The 16,637-nt window shown below is 48.3% G+C and overlaps 1 protein-coding gene across 5 annotated transcripts in view; it reads left to right on the top strand.

The window, feature by feature from the left end:
• STAB1 (stabilin 1) overlaps window positions 1-16,637 on the top strand; it is a 225,585-nt gene that overhangs the window by 51,774 nt on the left and 157,174 nt on the right. For all 5 annotated transcript variants that reach the window (XM_059716085.1, XM_059716087.1, XM_059716084.1 and 2 more), the window contains 3 exons: window positions 2,124-2,225; window positions 3,319-3,405; window positions 10,622-10,733. In XM_059716085.1, coding sequence (XP_059572068.1) covers window positions 2,124-2,225; window positions 3,319-3,405; window positions 10,622-10,733 — 301 coding nt within the window. The remainder of the gene's footprint in view (window positions 1-2,123; window positions 2,226-3,318; window positions 3,406-10,621; window positions 10,734-16,637) is intronic.

The raw sequence follows: 16,637 nt of genomic DNA, 5'->3' as shown, positions 1-16,637 counted from the left end.
CCGAGTGCCTCCCTGGGGTGCCTCACATCTGGCCAACCCCTTCCCTGGAGCACACCCGCTAGCCTGGGGTTTCCGCTGCCACCATCCATGGCTCTGGACTCAATTCTGGCTCTGCGCACCTTGGAGAACACGGGCCTGATCATCCAATGGGTACCAGACCCAATACAGGCACTTGGGGCATTTCCCCAAGTCAGGGGCTTATTAGAAAAGTCTCCCTTAGTCCACAGACCTAAGGGGCCTCCTTGGCATAATTTAGACCCACCCCTCAATAAGTCTCCCACACCGGTCACAAAGGAGAACTTTATTGATTACAGGGGGTAGGGTGGAAACAGGGTAAAAGGTAGAACAATATCAGAGGAATATCAAAGGAATCCCATAGAGCAAACTAGAGTGGCTGAGGTAACCGTTTAAACACGCATCTGAATTACTGTAAGCTAAATATCTAATCGGATCTCGAGTAGCTTACTCACTCGCATCATCCAGAGGTGGTTGGAGTTTCCTCTGGAGGCAGGCCGCTCTTGGAGCATGCGGTTATGAGGAGAGAGCCAGTTTCAGATTCACCTGGATGACCGCATGGCTAATGGCTGCCTTCTTCCTGGACCAGGCCCTTTTATCCCCTCTCTGACCTCAGCAGACCAGTCCAATCGAAGCTGCCAATACTGGCCACAAGCCTACCAATCTACCAAGCATCCCTGGCTACCTGGGCCCGTGCGCAGCGCCGGGCCTTTCCCCACCCGTGCCCAGGTGACCAGAGCATTCAGGCACCAGGCTTTTGTCACGTAGACAAGGTGGGAGATCCCCACCCTGAGGGATTCAACACCAGCCTCTCAGGCTGGTGGAGACAGGTCTCTGGGGAGGGGCACCAATGGTGGCATTTCTGCCACAGTGGCCTTGTCATATTCCAGTGAATCTATGAATCCTGTTAAATACCTTGTCACAGGCATGCAAAAAAGGAAAGGTAAAGGACATGTAATGTTTTGGTGGATGAAGAAGAGTCCCCCCTTTTGGTCTTGGACCTCCCTGAATCTACCTGCCAGCTCTGCTGGCAACAGCTCAGAAATGATTATGGCTCACAGAACACAGATGAATTAATTATATGATGCTAGTTTGACTCACAAACAGTATACATCTTCCAGTGTTCTGTGATAAAATTCCAAGTGCATAAAGCTTAGGGCACAGGATTGAACTATGGGATATCAGGCTAGAATGTTGTATAGGTGTTTCTATAAAATGCATGCAGATTTTTTTTAGTGTGTGCATGTGTGCACTCGCAAAAATTTACAAGTAGCTTAAACTGGAATAAATGAAGACTGTGGATGCATGATTTATAATTATTTTACATTAACTACAATGTTAAAATGTATGCTAAAAATGCTGCATGACAAGGCCTAAGTGACTTTTTGTAAATGAACATTTAAGTCACTTTTGAAACATTTACCCATGGTCTACAGTAGTTATTCTGTTATTCTTTAGGGAGTAGCACCTTGTTTTTAAGTTATGAGCAAAATCCATCACAGCAATTGGATGGGCTCTCAAGAACCATTGTAAATTCATGACACAGATCATGACAAAGATCTTCAAATATGAATAGTGATGTGGTCTTCTCAATTTTAGGTCAGGTAAAGGTGCTTGATTTTCTGAAAAGCTGTTTGAAGATTTCTCAAAACAGGAATTTATAAATTAAGAATACTTTAGTCACCAGTCACATTTGTAAATTCAAAAGAGGACCTCATGTGGGGTAAAGTCTTGGGCCAAATTCATCCCAAATGTCATTGGATAACACCACATGAATTATTTTTATCTCTTCTCTCTGTTTCTGGGAGTAAGAACAATTTAACTTGTTCACTTCATGCAAGTTTTTAGATATATTGGCTTAACTAAAATGTTAAAGAACCTGCACTGTTCAGCATGATAAGAAATTTTAAAATCAGAACAGGAGGATATTGCTTGTTGTGAACAAAAGGAAGTTACTGCATATCTTGTATTGCAATAGAAGCACCATAATCTTATCTTGTTCACCTTGGCTTTCCCATGAATTTGCTCAGTTCAGCAGTAGATAGCTACTCTCTGCAGTCAGGGACAAGGAAAAGTTATTGTGTTCATGACTCATTTTCTTTCTAAAGGAACCAGAGCCTCTCCCCAAAGAATGTGTATATGTCCATGACCCATTGGGGTTGAATGTTATGAAAAAGGGGTGTGCCAGATACTGCAATCAAACCATTTTGGTAAGTGCAATATAGAGCATGCAAGAGCACATTGCATTAGCAGGAAACTTTATTCTGCTTCTGCTCCTTGAATCTGAAGGGCTTCAGCTTTAAGTCTTTGAAACATTGCTTGGAAAAGGAGAGAAGTGCTCCCACAGTAAATTCTGCTATTGGACCAGGGGAAAGCGATACTACATGGCTAAGCTCCTTAGAGATAAACATTCAGCAGTGAATAAATATTCAGCAGATCACATATGGACTCATCTGAACGATTCCCCTGTCAAGTGCTGATGGGGGCAGATTGGCAAAGCCTGTATGAATTTCACTGAATGAGATGGCAGAGCTAAATGAAAGAAATACCATAACAAACAACATGAACTGTTTAACAACTCATCTTTTCTTAGAGACCTACAGTTTTCTAACAGACTTCTATCAAAGGAAGCAGAGTACAATGAGAGCACATTAATCTAAAGGATAATCACATCCTGTTTATGAAACAGTCAGATGCTTAGGAAAAGAAGTTTCATCCTCCCTAGAGATACCACACTGCCTGCAAGTCATCGATAATACATGATAACATGCAGCTGGCAAAATACTGACTGAACATTTGTCTTCCAGTTGTGCTCCTGTTGGCTAACCACATTAGATATCTGATGTGACACAGAAAGAGCATCCTTTTTCTTAAATAATTCAGACAATCGCAGGAATTGGTAACAGGAAGGATGTGGGCCTGTACAACCAAACAACAAAGGATGCAAAATGTGTGTCAAAAGCAGAAGGAGAAAAAAGCAGGCTCTAACGGGGAAAAAGATACAGTAATGCTTGACTCTGTTTAGGGTAGTTTTAGGGGGGAAAAAAACAAAAAAATAAACTTGGGTGTGGGAGCTGCTGAAAGCATAGTCAGAATACAGACCAGAAAGTCACTTTGATTATTCTACAACCACTGGGGAAAGGAGTGCATTTCAAACTCGGAAGTGGAGGATGACTCACAGGATCAGGCTCTTAGCTCATGATTTGAAAAAACAGCTAAAAGATCTGATTTCAGGTTGCAAGATGTTAACAGCACTCAAGAAACTGCTTGGTAAAGTGTTACTAATGTTTACAACTTTTCCAGAAACCTGGGTGTTGTAAAGGATTTTTTGGTCCTGACTGCACGCAATGTCCGGGTGGATTTTCCAATCCCTGCTATGGCAGAGGCAATGTGAGTACACCAGATACTATCATTTTGGACCCACAGTTAGAGCACACTATTCTTTTCATACTCCTGGTGGGGACTTTGGTCATGTGCATGGCAAGCTTTACCCAGAATTTATGTCATTTGCACCCGCCATGGAAACAGTATACATTTTGTCTGGAAATGATATATGTCTTATAATATTTTCCAAATACTTGAGAAAGAGAATACAGAAAGCCAAGGTGTGGCTATAAGTTGGAAGGGGTTTAACCCTACAAACATCATCTTAATTGTATAACTCCTACTATCTATTTTGAAAAGGATGGAGGAATCTTATGTTTCTTTCTTTCTTTTTTTTTTTTTTGACTTTTAAGACTTTTGACTTTTAAGAAGCATTTATTCCAGGGAGGGAGACAAATCGGGGCCAGTAGAGATTATGTACAGGTTGGCCCAAAGATCTGGGTCTCATGGACAAGGCCTGGGCTCATGGCCTGCAAGGCCTGCCCATACACTCTTGACAAAAACACAAAAAACCACAAAGAACAAAAGGAGTATTTACATATATACAGTTCTGCCAGTGGGGACGCCCAGAGGGGCCTCAGGGGTCGGCTCTCCTGAACAAAGTCCGAGGTCTCAGCTTGCTGGATGCATCTCTGCACATTGAGCAGCTGGTGGTGTCACAAGGCAAGGAGCAGGTGTCCCGCCTCAACTCTTTCTTTCGTTGACACCCTGCAGCTCTTCCGTCTGCTGGTGCGGGCCCGCCTCTCGCTCGAGTTTGAGCACACTGTCCTCCGGTGGACGGTGCCCACCTTTGAGGAGCGCTGGGCCCTCGAGGGGGCGCTGTGCCGAGTCAAGGCGGGACGCCTGATCCTCGTTCTGTGATACCACCGGCTGCTCAAGCCGCAGAGACACGTCAAGTGGGCCGAGGCCTTGGACTTTGCTTCACGCGGGTCGAGCCCTGAGGCCCCCTGTGGGTGTCCCCGCTGGCAAAAATGTAAATATGTAAATAGACCTTTGGCTCGCTATGGTTTTTTAGTCTCGAGTGTATGGGCAGGCCTTGCAGGCTGTGAGCCCAGGACCATGTCCGTGAGGCCTAGGTGTTCGGGCCAACCTGTACATACTCTTTACTGGCCCCGATATGTCACCCTTCCTGGAATAAACACCTCTTAAAAGTCAAAAGTCTTTCTTTCTTTCTTTCTTTCTTTCTTTCTTTCTTTCTTTCTTTCTTTCTTTCTTTCCAAGTGAGAGACATCATTTGCAGTTAGGAAAAGTAAGGAGACCACCTATGCTTTAGATAACAGTTTTTGTGTACTGCAACTTTAAAAGCAAGATATCTGCTTATCTTGCTGTGGAATAATTTGGGGAAAAAATTGAAGACTGTAGATCTTATAGATGGGAAGAGGGGCACTTCTCTGTATCTTCAAAATAAAAATGTATATGTATAATATCTTATACTGAGATGTATGCCTCTTCTAAAATGTTTACCAACTTAATGCGGCCCAAAATTTGCCCTTTAGCTTCATAGATGTTAGGGTCGGAAGGGACCTCAATAGATCATCGAGTCCGAACCCCTGCATAAGCAGGAAAGAGTGCTGGGTCTAGATGACCCCAGCTAGATGCTCATCTAACCTCCTCTTGAAGACTCCCAGGGTAGGGGAGAGCACCACCTCCCTTGGGAGCCCGTTCCAGACACTGGCCACTCGAACTGTGAAGAAGATCTTCCTAATGTCTAGTCTAAATCTGCTCTCTGCTAGCTTGTGGCCATTGTTTCTTGTAACCCCCGGGGGCGCCTTGGTGAATAAATACTCACCAATTCCCTTCTGTGCCCCCGTGATGAACTTAAAGGCAGCCACAAGGTCGCCTCTCAACCTTCTCTTGTGGAGGCTGAAAAGGTCCAGTTTCTCTAGTCTCTCCTCGTAGGGCTTGGTCTGCAGGCCCTTGACCATACGAGTTGCCCTTCTCTGGACCCTCTCCAGGTTATCCTCATCCTTCTTGAAGTGTGGCGCCCAGAATTGCACGCAGTACTCCAACTGCGGTCTGACCAGTGCCCTATAGAGGGGAAGTATCACCTCCCTGGACCTATTCGTCATGCATCTGCTGATGCAAGATAAAGTGCCATTGGCTTTTCTGATGGCTTCGTCACACTGCCGGCTCATGTTCATCTTGGAGTCCACTAGGACTCCAAGATCCCTTTCCACCTCTGTGCCACCCAGCGGGTCATTCCCTAGGCTGTAGGTGTGCTGGACATTTTTCCTCCCTAGGTGCAGCACTTTGCATTTCTCCTTGTTGAACTGCATCCTGTTGTTTTCTGCCCACTTGTCCAACCTATCCAGGTCTGCCTGCAGCTGTTCCCTGCCCTCCAGCGTGTCCACTTCTCCCCATAGCTTTGTGTCATCTGCAAACTTGGACAGAGTACATTTGACTCCCTCGTCCAAGTCACTGATGAAGACATTAAAGAGTATCGGTCCAAGGACCGAGCCCTGCGGGACCCCACTGCCCACACCCTTCCAGGTCGAGACCGACCCATCCACCACGACTCTCTGGGTGCGACCCTCCAGCCAATTTGCCTCCCACCGGACTGTGTAGTCATCCACATCACAGCCTCTTAACTTGTTCACCAGTATGGGGTGGGATACCGTATCGAAGGCCTTCCTGAAGTCTAAGTATACGACATCCACCCCTCCTCCTGTGTCCAGGTGTTTCGTAACCTGGTCATAGAAAGAGACTAGATTGGTCAGGCACGATCTGCCCGCCACAAACCCGTGCTGGTTTCCCCTCAGCATAATTTGCCCTGCCGGGCTCTCGCATATGTGAGCCTTGATAATTTTTTCAAAGACTTTACCAAGGATGGAGGTGAGACTGACTGGCCTATAGTTGCCCGGGTCCTCCTTCCTCCCCTTTTTGAAAATGGGGACCACGTTAGCCCTTTTCCAGTCCTCCGGGACTTGGCCCGTGTGCCACGAGCGTTCGAATATTCCCGCCAGTGGCTCTGCAATGATATCGTCCAGTGCCTTCAGCACCCTCGGATGGAGCCCATCCAGGCCTGCCGATTTAAAGGCATCCAGTTCTTCCAAATGACTCTGCACCACCTCAGGATCTATGTATGGAAGTCTGGCGCCTTCCTGCTGCCTCTCTACAACCCCAGTGAGAGACTTGTCATGTCCCTCACTTAGGAACACTGAGGCAAAGAACTCGTTGAGGAGTTCAGCCTTGTCCCCCCTATCTGTCACCAATTGTTTCTGCCCATTTAGCAGTGGTCCTATTCCTCCCTGGGCCTTCCTTTTACTCCCTATATATCTAAAAAACAATTTCTTGTTGTCCTTTACTTGGGTTGCCATCCTCAGCTCCATGGTAGCTTTGGCCCGCCTAACTGCCTCCCTACAAGCACGAGCAGAGGAGGTATATTCATCTTTAGTGATCTCACCCTGTTTCCACTTTTTATGTGCTCCCCTTTTGGCCCTTAGGCTGCCCTGGATTTCTCTGGTCAGCCATGGAAGCCTCCTGGCCCCTTTCCCTTTTTTGCCTCGCTCGGGGATCGTCTTGCTTTGTGCCCGAAGGATCGTTTCCTTTAGGCACAGCCACCCTTCTTGGGCTCCCATCCCTTCAAAACTCCTACTCTGCAGTGCGTCCTTGACTAATCGCCTGAGTGCATTGAGATCAGCTTTCCTAAAGTCTAGCACTTTCACCCTACTAGTTACCTTACCCACTCGCCGTCTTATGTTGAATTCTATTATTAGGTGATCACTGTCTCCCAAATGGCTACCGATCTGGAGGTCCCCTATCATGTCATCTCCTGTTGCCAATACCAGATCCAGTATGGCATTCCCCCTAGTGGGACCATGTACCTCCTGTGTCAGGTGGAGGTCCTGTATACAGGTTAGAAACCCGCGTGAGCGATGGGACCTTGCTGTCTGCGTCTCCCAGCAGATGTCCGGGTAGTTTAGGTCCCCCATGACTACCGCCTCTTTAGCTTTTATGGTCTCCGAGAGTTGCCTCAGGAGCCCCGTATCTATTTCTTCCCCTTGATATGGGGGTCTGTAGCAGACCCCTACCACCAAATCCCTTTCTCCTTGCCCCCCATGTAGCCTAACCCACAATCCTTCTACTTCCTCAACCTTGGATTCTGTCTTGATGAGGGTTGATGTATATTGCTCACTGACATAAAGTGCAACCAACTCCCCCCCCCTTTCTTCCCCGACCTGTCCTTTCTATACAATCTATAGCCCTCAATATGTACCGCCCAGTCATGGGATGAATCCCACCAGGTCTCTGTTAGCCCCACTAAGTCATAGGTGTTTAGTGCAAGCAGGAGCGCTAGTTCATCCTGCTTGTTCCCCATGCTCCTAGCATTAGTATATAGGCACTTGAGCCCTGCGACTGGTGCCTTTGCTGCCCCCCCGCTCTGAGTCCCAAGGGGCCCATTGTTTCTTACCTTCTTGTTTCTTACCTGTTCTGTAGTGCTGGTCTCCCCATGGCTTTCAGGTTTCCAATGTTCTCCTTCTTCAGGCTGGGCTGTCCTTGTGGGTGCCACATGGTTTGGTGGTCCACAGCTTCCCCTGCCCTCGTACTCCCCTCCCTCCGGCGAGCCTAGTTTAAAGCCCGCCGGAGGAGATCTGCCAACCTAGTAGAAAACACACGCTTACCTTTGGGGGACAGGTGAAGCCCATCCCAGCTGAGCATGTCCCTCGTCGTGATGTGTGGGTCATTGTCCAGGAATCCGAAGCCTGCCTCGAGACACCACTGCCGAAGCCACCAGTTGGTCTCTCTGATGCAGTTCTCCTGCCGTCTTCCTCGTCCGGTCACTGGTAGGATGGAAGAGAAAACCACCTGTGCACCGAACTCCTTCAGCACGCCACCCAGAGCACTGTAGTCTGCCATCAGGTGATCGGGGGTTCTCCTGGCCGCATCATTAGTACCCACATGGACTAGGACCATGGGGTAGTAATCGGTGGGCTTGATCCTGGCCTGGATTACCTCCATGACATCCCGAATCTTTGCTCCAGGGAGGCAGCATACCTCTTGTGCCGAGGGGTCCTGGCGACAGATGGGTCCTTCCGTACCTCTCAGGATGGAGTCGCCTATGACGAGCACTCGTCGCCTCCTCCTCTGGGTCCTCGTGGATCTCTTGATCTGTTTGGAGTGTGAAGAACGTGGTGTTTCTTCTTGCCCAAGGGTTTCCTCCTCCCCTTCCATCTCCTGCAGGGTCGCCAGGGCCTCGTACCTGTTCACCAGTCGAACTGGAGAAGCTGGTACCGGTTCACTGCGAGCTGCTCCGGTCCTGGCTGTGACCGTCTGCCACTCTGCTGTGGAGGGCATTCCCTGGGCTGCTTCTTCCTTGGGTGCCTGGTCCTGCAGGGAAAGGAAATATCTGTCAATTTCATCCTCCGCCTCCCTGATCCCCCTCAGCCTGCTAACCTCCTCCCGGAGCTCCCTCACCTGCGCCTCCAGAGCCCTAAGACGGGCACCTGCCAGACAGGTGTGGGGGCCCCCAATCTCTGCCCCCCCCGGCCCTGCTAGGGATTCCCCACAGGCCAGGAGGTAGGGGGACATCAGCTCCCCCATGGGCTCGGTCTGGGTGGAGGCCTCAGACCTGCCCCGGGTAGCCTTGTCCCCCTGGGCAGAGGCCCTAGCAGCACTCCTCGTAGACACCATTCTATAAGCTGCTGTTTGTAGACCTGCGCGGTGTCTACGCCCTACCCCTACAGGAGTCCCACTCCTGGCCCTTCCTGCCCGCCCGCCGGCACGAGCGCCTGCGCAAACGCCGGCGTGCTCTTACAGAGCGCGCCTGTTTGCGCGCTCTGTTCGCACCGCGTGGCTCGGGAGCTCGGCTCCCTAACGGCTCAGCTATATGGGACCCGGGGGGCTTCCCCTCCGGATCCGGCTCAGCTGTGCCGGGTCCCTCCACCCCACTTACCTTCGGGGGATCAGCTGCTGCTGCCCCGCTGCCGATTCCTCTGCTGCTGCTGCCGCCGCCGCCTCCGGTCAGTCAGTTGGTAAAAGGGGCACACGTGCATGCGGGACACACGTGTGCTGACTCCTCTCCTTCCCGCTGCTGGTTCCCGAGTATACTTCCTCTAAGTATAATTCATCTGTGATTTATACTTATTAAGGCATAAAAGCATAATGCTATATAAAGAAGCATAAGATATATTGTATCTGCAAGGCAAGTTACAGTTGCTTTGGAAACTATACAATTTTTAGCCTCTTTGCTTTCAAATTTCAGATACAATGTTTGGGCATGGACAGGTGTAACAGAGGCTAAGTACAGACTAGTAAAAAAGTCCAAGTCTGAATCAATTCAATTTTGGCAGGTTTCTCTAAAATGCATAGATTGATCTGATATGCAAATTAACTGACATTCACTTTTCAAACACAAAAGGCAGCAAGACCCCTACAGTGTCCCGTACCAGTAGCGGAGGGGCACTAGAGCGCACCTCCCAGCCTGCTGGCCACTGCAGAGAGCTGGGAACTGTGCAGTTCCCCCAGCCACACCCCCACCTCAGCCTTTGGGCCAGCGGAGATGTGAGGGGGGGAGGGAACCCATCCCTCCAGCTGGGCACCGGATCCCCAGTTGGGAGAAGCCTGGTGCAATGTGGGGATGTGAATCCTGAACCTGTGGCTTTCCTCTGCCTGCCCAAAGCTGGGAGTGGGCCTGGAGTCCTACAGCCATACCCCCTCCTCTGTCTCCAGGCCATTCGGAGGTGGGGGAGGGGGAGGGGAACCTGGCACTAGAGCTTGGCTCCACCTCCCCAGAGCTCCAAGTCAGGAGCAAGGCTGGAGTCCCTCAGCCACCAGTCTCCAGCCCAGCTGAGGGGGTGGCAGCAGGGGGAGCCCACAGTGGGGTTTGGCTTTGTCCTCCCACAGTCTGGAGCCAGGAGTAAGGCTGGAGTCCCCCAGCCATGCCCTCCTCCTCAGTCTCTGACCCAGCTGGGGGGGGGGGCAAGAGAAGCCCACACTGGGGCCTGGCTCTGCCCCCTAGAGCCAGGAGCATGGCTGAAGTCCCCCAGCTATGCCCCCTCCTCAGTCTCAGACTGTATAATTATCAATTTAATACAGATTTTAATCTACTGGATATGCAGAAAAACAATTGTTGTGGCACAGGTGGGCTGTGTAGTTTTCATAGGGTGCTGGGGGACCTCAGGAAGAAAAAGGTTGAAAACCCATCTTACAAGACATTAACATCTCTATCATGTAGTTCCCCTGAGCCTTGCTGACTTCAGTTTTCCTTTTGTTTTCCTTTCAGTGCAGTGACGGGACTCAAGGAAATGGCAATTGTCATTGCTTTGAGGGTTTCAAAGGAATAGCCTGCCACATATGTTCAAACCCAAACAAGCATGGGGAGAACTGCGATGAAGGTCAGTAATTCTGCAAGAAAGCAGCTCTAATTAAATGACATGCCAGAAAGGAAACAGATCAATGAGCAAAGTGTAGGTTTAGTGTCATTGATATGAACTCACTTTATAATCATTTGGGTTATTTCAAGGTGGCACTAACAGATGCTGACTAATATGCAGAAGATGGGGGTAGGCTCAACTGAAAAATCCAGCTCCTCAGTAAAGTTTGGATTGAGGATTTTATTATCCATCTCTGACAGTAGGGAATTATTGAATAAATCTTTTCCATTTCTAATTGCTATGGGGGAACAAAGTCCAGTGACCAAAGAAACTCAGAACTTCTGGCGGTGGTATGTAGCTTATAATTACAAACAGTCTCTGTGCCTGGCAGGCTGCCAACATAACACACATCTTCAAAAAGGGCTGTAGAGGTGATCCTTGGAAATATAGACCAGTAAGTATGATTTATCCTTGGCAAATTGGTAGAATTTTTAATAAAGAATAAACTCACCAGCCATGTGGATAAATATGATATTCTGAGGCAGGGCCTATGAAAGAAATGCAAGGGCTTGGTACATCCTGGGAGGGCAGAGTTGTCCCATCTCCTATTTTTGGAATAAGAAATAGAGAGTGATATTTTATTCTAACACAGAAGTTTCTCTATTTATTATACATTTCTGGGTCCTCTTTAGCTTCTCCAGAAAACAAGCTCTATATCCACTTCTCACTAGCCACACACCCTTGAAGAAGGAGATGGCCTCCAGAATAGCCAGAAGGGTAGACAGCCTGTGGGCCATGTATGTTGTATACAAAGCTGCCTCCAGCCTAGAGAGCACAACCTATACTGCGTGTATTTGGGTATCCACTGACTCATCACCCACCCCTGGCTCCAGCTATAGAGAAATGTCCATGATATCTTCCACTGAACTATGAAACCTGTAAATGTATACAAGTCATTGGCATAAAAAGAATGGAAAAGCATAGAAAAGATTCAGAGCAAGAAGCAGGTAAAAACTTACCTAATTGCACTATTCCAGTCAATGGTGAAACATCAGCCACAGCTCATTTAGATATGAGTGAAAGTAAAGTAAAAGAACAGAAGCCGTTTGAATTGGAATGAGAAACAGGTGACAGTAGTTATCCTAATGTAGATAAAATGCATCTTAAGGATGAGAATGAACAATGAACTACCTCATGCTTCCTTTGTGCTTCAGAGACTTTACCAAGAAGAGTGTCACGGAAATAGCTGAAATGATTCACAACACCATATGTGAACATAAATTAACTTTCCAACTCTGATGTGTATGAGCATATGATAGCATTGCCAATATGGCAGAAAAATACTCTGGAGTTTAGGTAGTGCTTCTTAAAAGAATCCTCAGGCACATTTTTCCTCATGTGTATCAGATACATTAATCTTGACTGGTACTAATTCATGAATTAGCAATTGATAATATTATATTCTTTGATATATTCTCTTCAGTATAATATTTTCAATACAAGTCCAAAGTGGTGGGAAATTTTCAGTAAAAATATCCAGATTCACTCTATTCTGTGCCTATTACTTGATGGGCTGCCCTTACGGTTAGACATAATCTAGGAGTAGCTATGCTTATTTCCTATGCTTTCTGGACTTCGCTGGTTGCCACTTGGGGCTGCCTAGGAATTTTTTCCCCTCCGGGTGCTACACGTGTTGTGGGAAGGGTGGGGGTTCACCTTCCTCAGAAGCATTGGGTGTTGGCTGCAGCCAAGGCAGGGAATTTTAACTGAGGTGTGCCAGTGTGATGAAGCCATCAGAAAAGCCAATGGCACTTTATCGTGCATCAGCAGATGCATGACGAATAGGTCCAGGGAGGTGATACTTCCCCTCTATAGGGCGTTGGTCAGACCGCAGTTGGAGTACTGCGTGCACTTCTGGGCGCCACACTTCAAGAAGGATGCGGATAACCTGGAGAGGGTCCAGAGAAGGGCAACTCGTATGGTCAAGGGCCTGCAGACCAAGCCCTACGAGGAAAGACTAGAGAAACTGGACCTTTTCAGCCTCCGCAAGAGAAGGTTGAGAGGCGACCTTGTGGCTGCCTATAAGTTTATCACGGGGGCACAGAAGGGAATTGGTGAGGATTTATTCACCAAGGCGCCCCCGGGGGTTACAAGAAACAATGGCCACAAGCTAGCAGAGAGCAGATTTAGACTGGACATTAGGAAGAACTTCTTCACAGTTTGAGTGGCCATGGTCTGGAACGGGCTCCCAAGGGAGGTAGTGCTCTCCCCTACCCTGGGGGTCTTCAAGAGGAGGTTAGACGAGTATCTAGCTGGGGTCATCTAGACCCAGCACTCTTTCCTGCTTATGCAGGGGGTCGGACTTGATGATCTATTGAGGTCCCTTCCGACCCTAACATCTATGAATCTATGAATGCTCCTGCTGAGACAAACTATCTCTGCTCACAGTTTGTCTGATTGCCATATTTGCAGTCAGGAATTAATTTAGTCAAATTAACTAAAAGTTTTGTAGAATTTTGCCATCCTTTGTAGAGGATGTGGCCCTTTTCCTTGGATCTCAGTCTCTAGCATATTTTAGCTAGATTTCATCCTGCTCCAGCCAGATGCCTATCCAATCTCTTCTTGAACACCTCCAAGGTAAGGGAAAGCACCACCTCCCTTGGAAGCCCATTCCATATTTTGGCAACCCTCACCATAAAGAATTTCTTCCTTCTGTCCAATCTAAATCTGTTCTCCTTCAGTTTGTGGCCATTATTTCTGGTAACCCAGAGGGGCGCCCTGGTAAACAGAGTGCCCCCTATTCCCTGCTGGCCCCCCAGTGAGTTTGTAGGCAACCACAAGACCATCTCTCAGCCTTCTCTTGCAGAGGCTGAAGAGATTCAGGTCCCTCAGTCTGTCTTTATAGGGTCTTACCTGCAGGTCCTCAATCATATGAGTAGATTCATAGATGCATAGATGTAGGGTTGGAAGGGACCTTGTAGATCTTTTAGTCAGACCACCTGCTGAGGGCAGGAGAGAAAACTGGGCTCAAATGACTCCAGCCAGGTAAACGTCGAGCCTTCTCTTAAAGACCCCCAGGGTAAGAGCCATCACCACTTCCTTTGGAAGTTGGTTCCAGATCCTAGCCGCCCTGACTGTGAAGTAGTGCCTTCTAATGTCTAGTCTAAGACTCTCTAGCAACTTATGGCCATTATTCCTTGTTACTCTGGGAGGCGCTCGAGGGAACAAGGTCTCTCCCAATCCGCACTGGTCCCCCCTAGTAAGTTTATAGACAGCCATCAGGTCCCCCCCTCAGCCTTCTCTTGTGAAGGCTGAACAGGTTAAGGTCCCATAGCCTCTCCTCATAGGGTCTGCCCTGCTGTCCCTGGATCATGTGAGTGGCCCTCCTTTGGACCCTCTTAACACTGTCCACATTCCCCCTGAAGTGCAGTGCCCAGAACTGGATGCAGTACTCCAGCTGTGGCCTGACCAGTGTCACATAGAGGGGGAGGATCATCTCCTTGGCCCTGCTTGTGATGCATCTGTGGATGCAGGACAAGGTATGGTTAGCCTTACTGACCGTGTTGTCACATTGTTGGCCCATGTTCATCTTGGAGTCAATAGTGACTCCAAGATCTCTTTCTGCCACCGTGCTTTCAAGAAGAGAGTTCCCCAGCCTATAGGTATGATGCTGGTTCCTACGGCCCAAGTGCAGCACCCTGCACTTGTCAGTATTGAATCCCATCCTATTTTCATTTGCCTACTCCTGTAACCTGTCCAGGTCCTGCTGTAATCTGTCCTTCCCTTCTAGCATGCCCACCTCACCCCAAATCTTGGTTCGTCGGCGGATTTAAACAGGCTGTTCTTCATCCCGTCATCCAAGTTGCTAATAAAGAAATTGAACAACGCGGGCCCAAGGACCAAGCCCCGGGGGACCCCACTGCCCAATTCCCTCCAGATCGAAAATGACCCATCCACCACCACTCTCTGAGTACAACCTCTCAGCCAATTAGCAATCCATCTGACTGTATAGGCATCAATGCTGCAGTCACCTAGCTTTTTAATGAGAATGGGGTGGGAGACAGTGTCAAAGGCCTTCCTGAAGTCCAGAAAGACTACATCTACCATGTTCAGAGGAGTAGCCCTCCTCTGAACCCTCTCAAGGTTATCCACATCCCTCTTGAAGTATGGCACCCAAAACTGGACTCAGTTCTCCATCTGCGGCCTCACCAATGCCGCATAGAAGGGAATTATCACTTCTCTAGAACCTGTTTGTGATGCACCTGCTGATGCAAGAAAGAGTGCAGTTGGCCTTGCTTATTGTCTCGTCACACTGGCAGCTAATGTTCATTTTTGTGTCAACCAGGACTCTGAGATCTCTTTTCAGTGTTGTGGTGCTCAGAATGGTAACCCCCAGTCTATAGGTGTGTTGGAGATTCTTTCTTCCCAGGTGCAACACCTTGCATTTATCCTTGTTAAATTGCATCCTATTCTGATCCACCCACTTCCCCAGTCTGTCCAAATCTGCCTGAATTCACTCCCTGCCCTCCAGTGTGTTAACTGTACCCCATGGTTTAGTGTCGTCTGTGAATTTGGACAAGGTGCTTTCAACACCTTCATCCAAATCAGTGATAAAGATATTAAACAGCACTGGTCCAAGGACAGAGCCTTGGGGGACACCACTGCCCACATCCCTCCAGGGGGAAAAAGACCCATCCACCACCACTCTCTGGGTGCGTCCTCTGAGCCAGCTTTTCACCCACCTTACTGTGAAAAAATCCATATCACAGCTACTCAGTTTGCTCATAAGAATTGGGTGCAACACTGTGTCAAAAGCCTTTTTTTTAAAGTCCAGGTAAATAATATCTATTTCCATGCCTGCATCTAAGCACTTTGTGACCTGGTCATAAAAAACAGACCAGGTTAGTCAGGCAGGATCTGCCTGCTATAAACCCATGCTGGTTGCCCCTTACCATAGTGTGACTCGCTGGCCCCCTGCAAATGTGATCCTTTATGATTTTTTCTAAGGTTTTGCTGAGAATAGAGGTGAGGCTAATTGTCCCACAGTTACCCGGGTCCTCCTTCCTTCCGTCTTGAAAATAGGGACCATGTTGGCCCTTTTCCAGTCCTTTGGGGCCTGTCCCAAGTTGCACGAGTCCTCGAACAGTTGCACCAGTGGTTTTGCTATGACATCAGCCAATTCCTTTAGTACTCTTGGGTGAAGATCATTGGGGCCCCCAACTTAAATATGTCCAGCCCTTCCAAGTGCCCCTTCACTAGGTCAGTGCTAACTGTTGGTGGAATGCTATTACTCACACTCCAGACTAAAGACTAATTGGGAAGTGTATTTGTATCTGTGTCCAGGGAAGCAGAAGCAAAGAAATTATTTAAGAGCTCTGCTTTTTCCATCCTATCAGTTACGAGTTGCCCTAGTCCATTCTGTAGTGGCCCTATGTTACCCTGTGCCTTCTTCCTGCTCCCTATGTACTTAAAGAAGGACTTTTTGTTATCCTTAATCCTTGTTGCTAACTTGAGTTCTGTAACTGTGTTGGCCTTTCTCACTGCTTCCCTGCAAGTGCGAGCCAAGCAGGTATACTCCTCCTTGGTGGCTGCCCCCTGCTTCCACAGCCTATAGGCCTCTTTTTTCCTCTGAAGGCTCTTCTGGATTTCCTTGCTCAGCCAAGAAGGTTGTTTGGCTCTTTTGCCTTCCTTTGCATGTACTGGGATGGTGCCCCTCTGCACCTGTAGGATCAGTCTCTTGAGGAACTCCCACCCTTCTTGGACTTCCAACTCACAGATGTGATTACCCCTCAGTCCCACCCTAACTAATCTCCTGAGCTCACTGAAGTTGGCCTTCCGGAAGTCTAGCACTACTGCCCTACTAGTTGTCTTTCCCACCTTACGCTGGATAGTGAATCCTATCAACTGGTGGTCATTATCCCCTAG

Source organism: Alligator mississippiensis, chromosome 12, assembly GCF_030867095.1.
Source record: "Alligator mississippiensis isolate rAllMis1 chromosome 12, rAllMis1, whole genome shotgun sequence".
Taxonomy (NCBI): Eukaryota; Metazoa; Chordata; order Crocodylia; family Alligatoridae; genus Alligator; species Alligator mississippiensis.
This window is presented reverse-complemented; position numbering and strand designations above follow the sequence as displayed.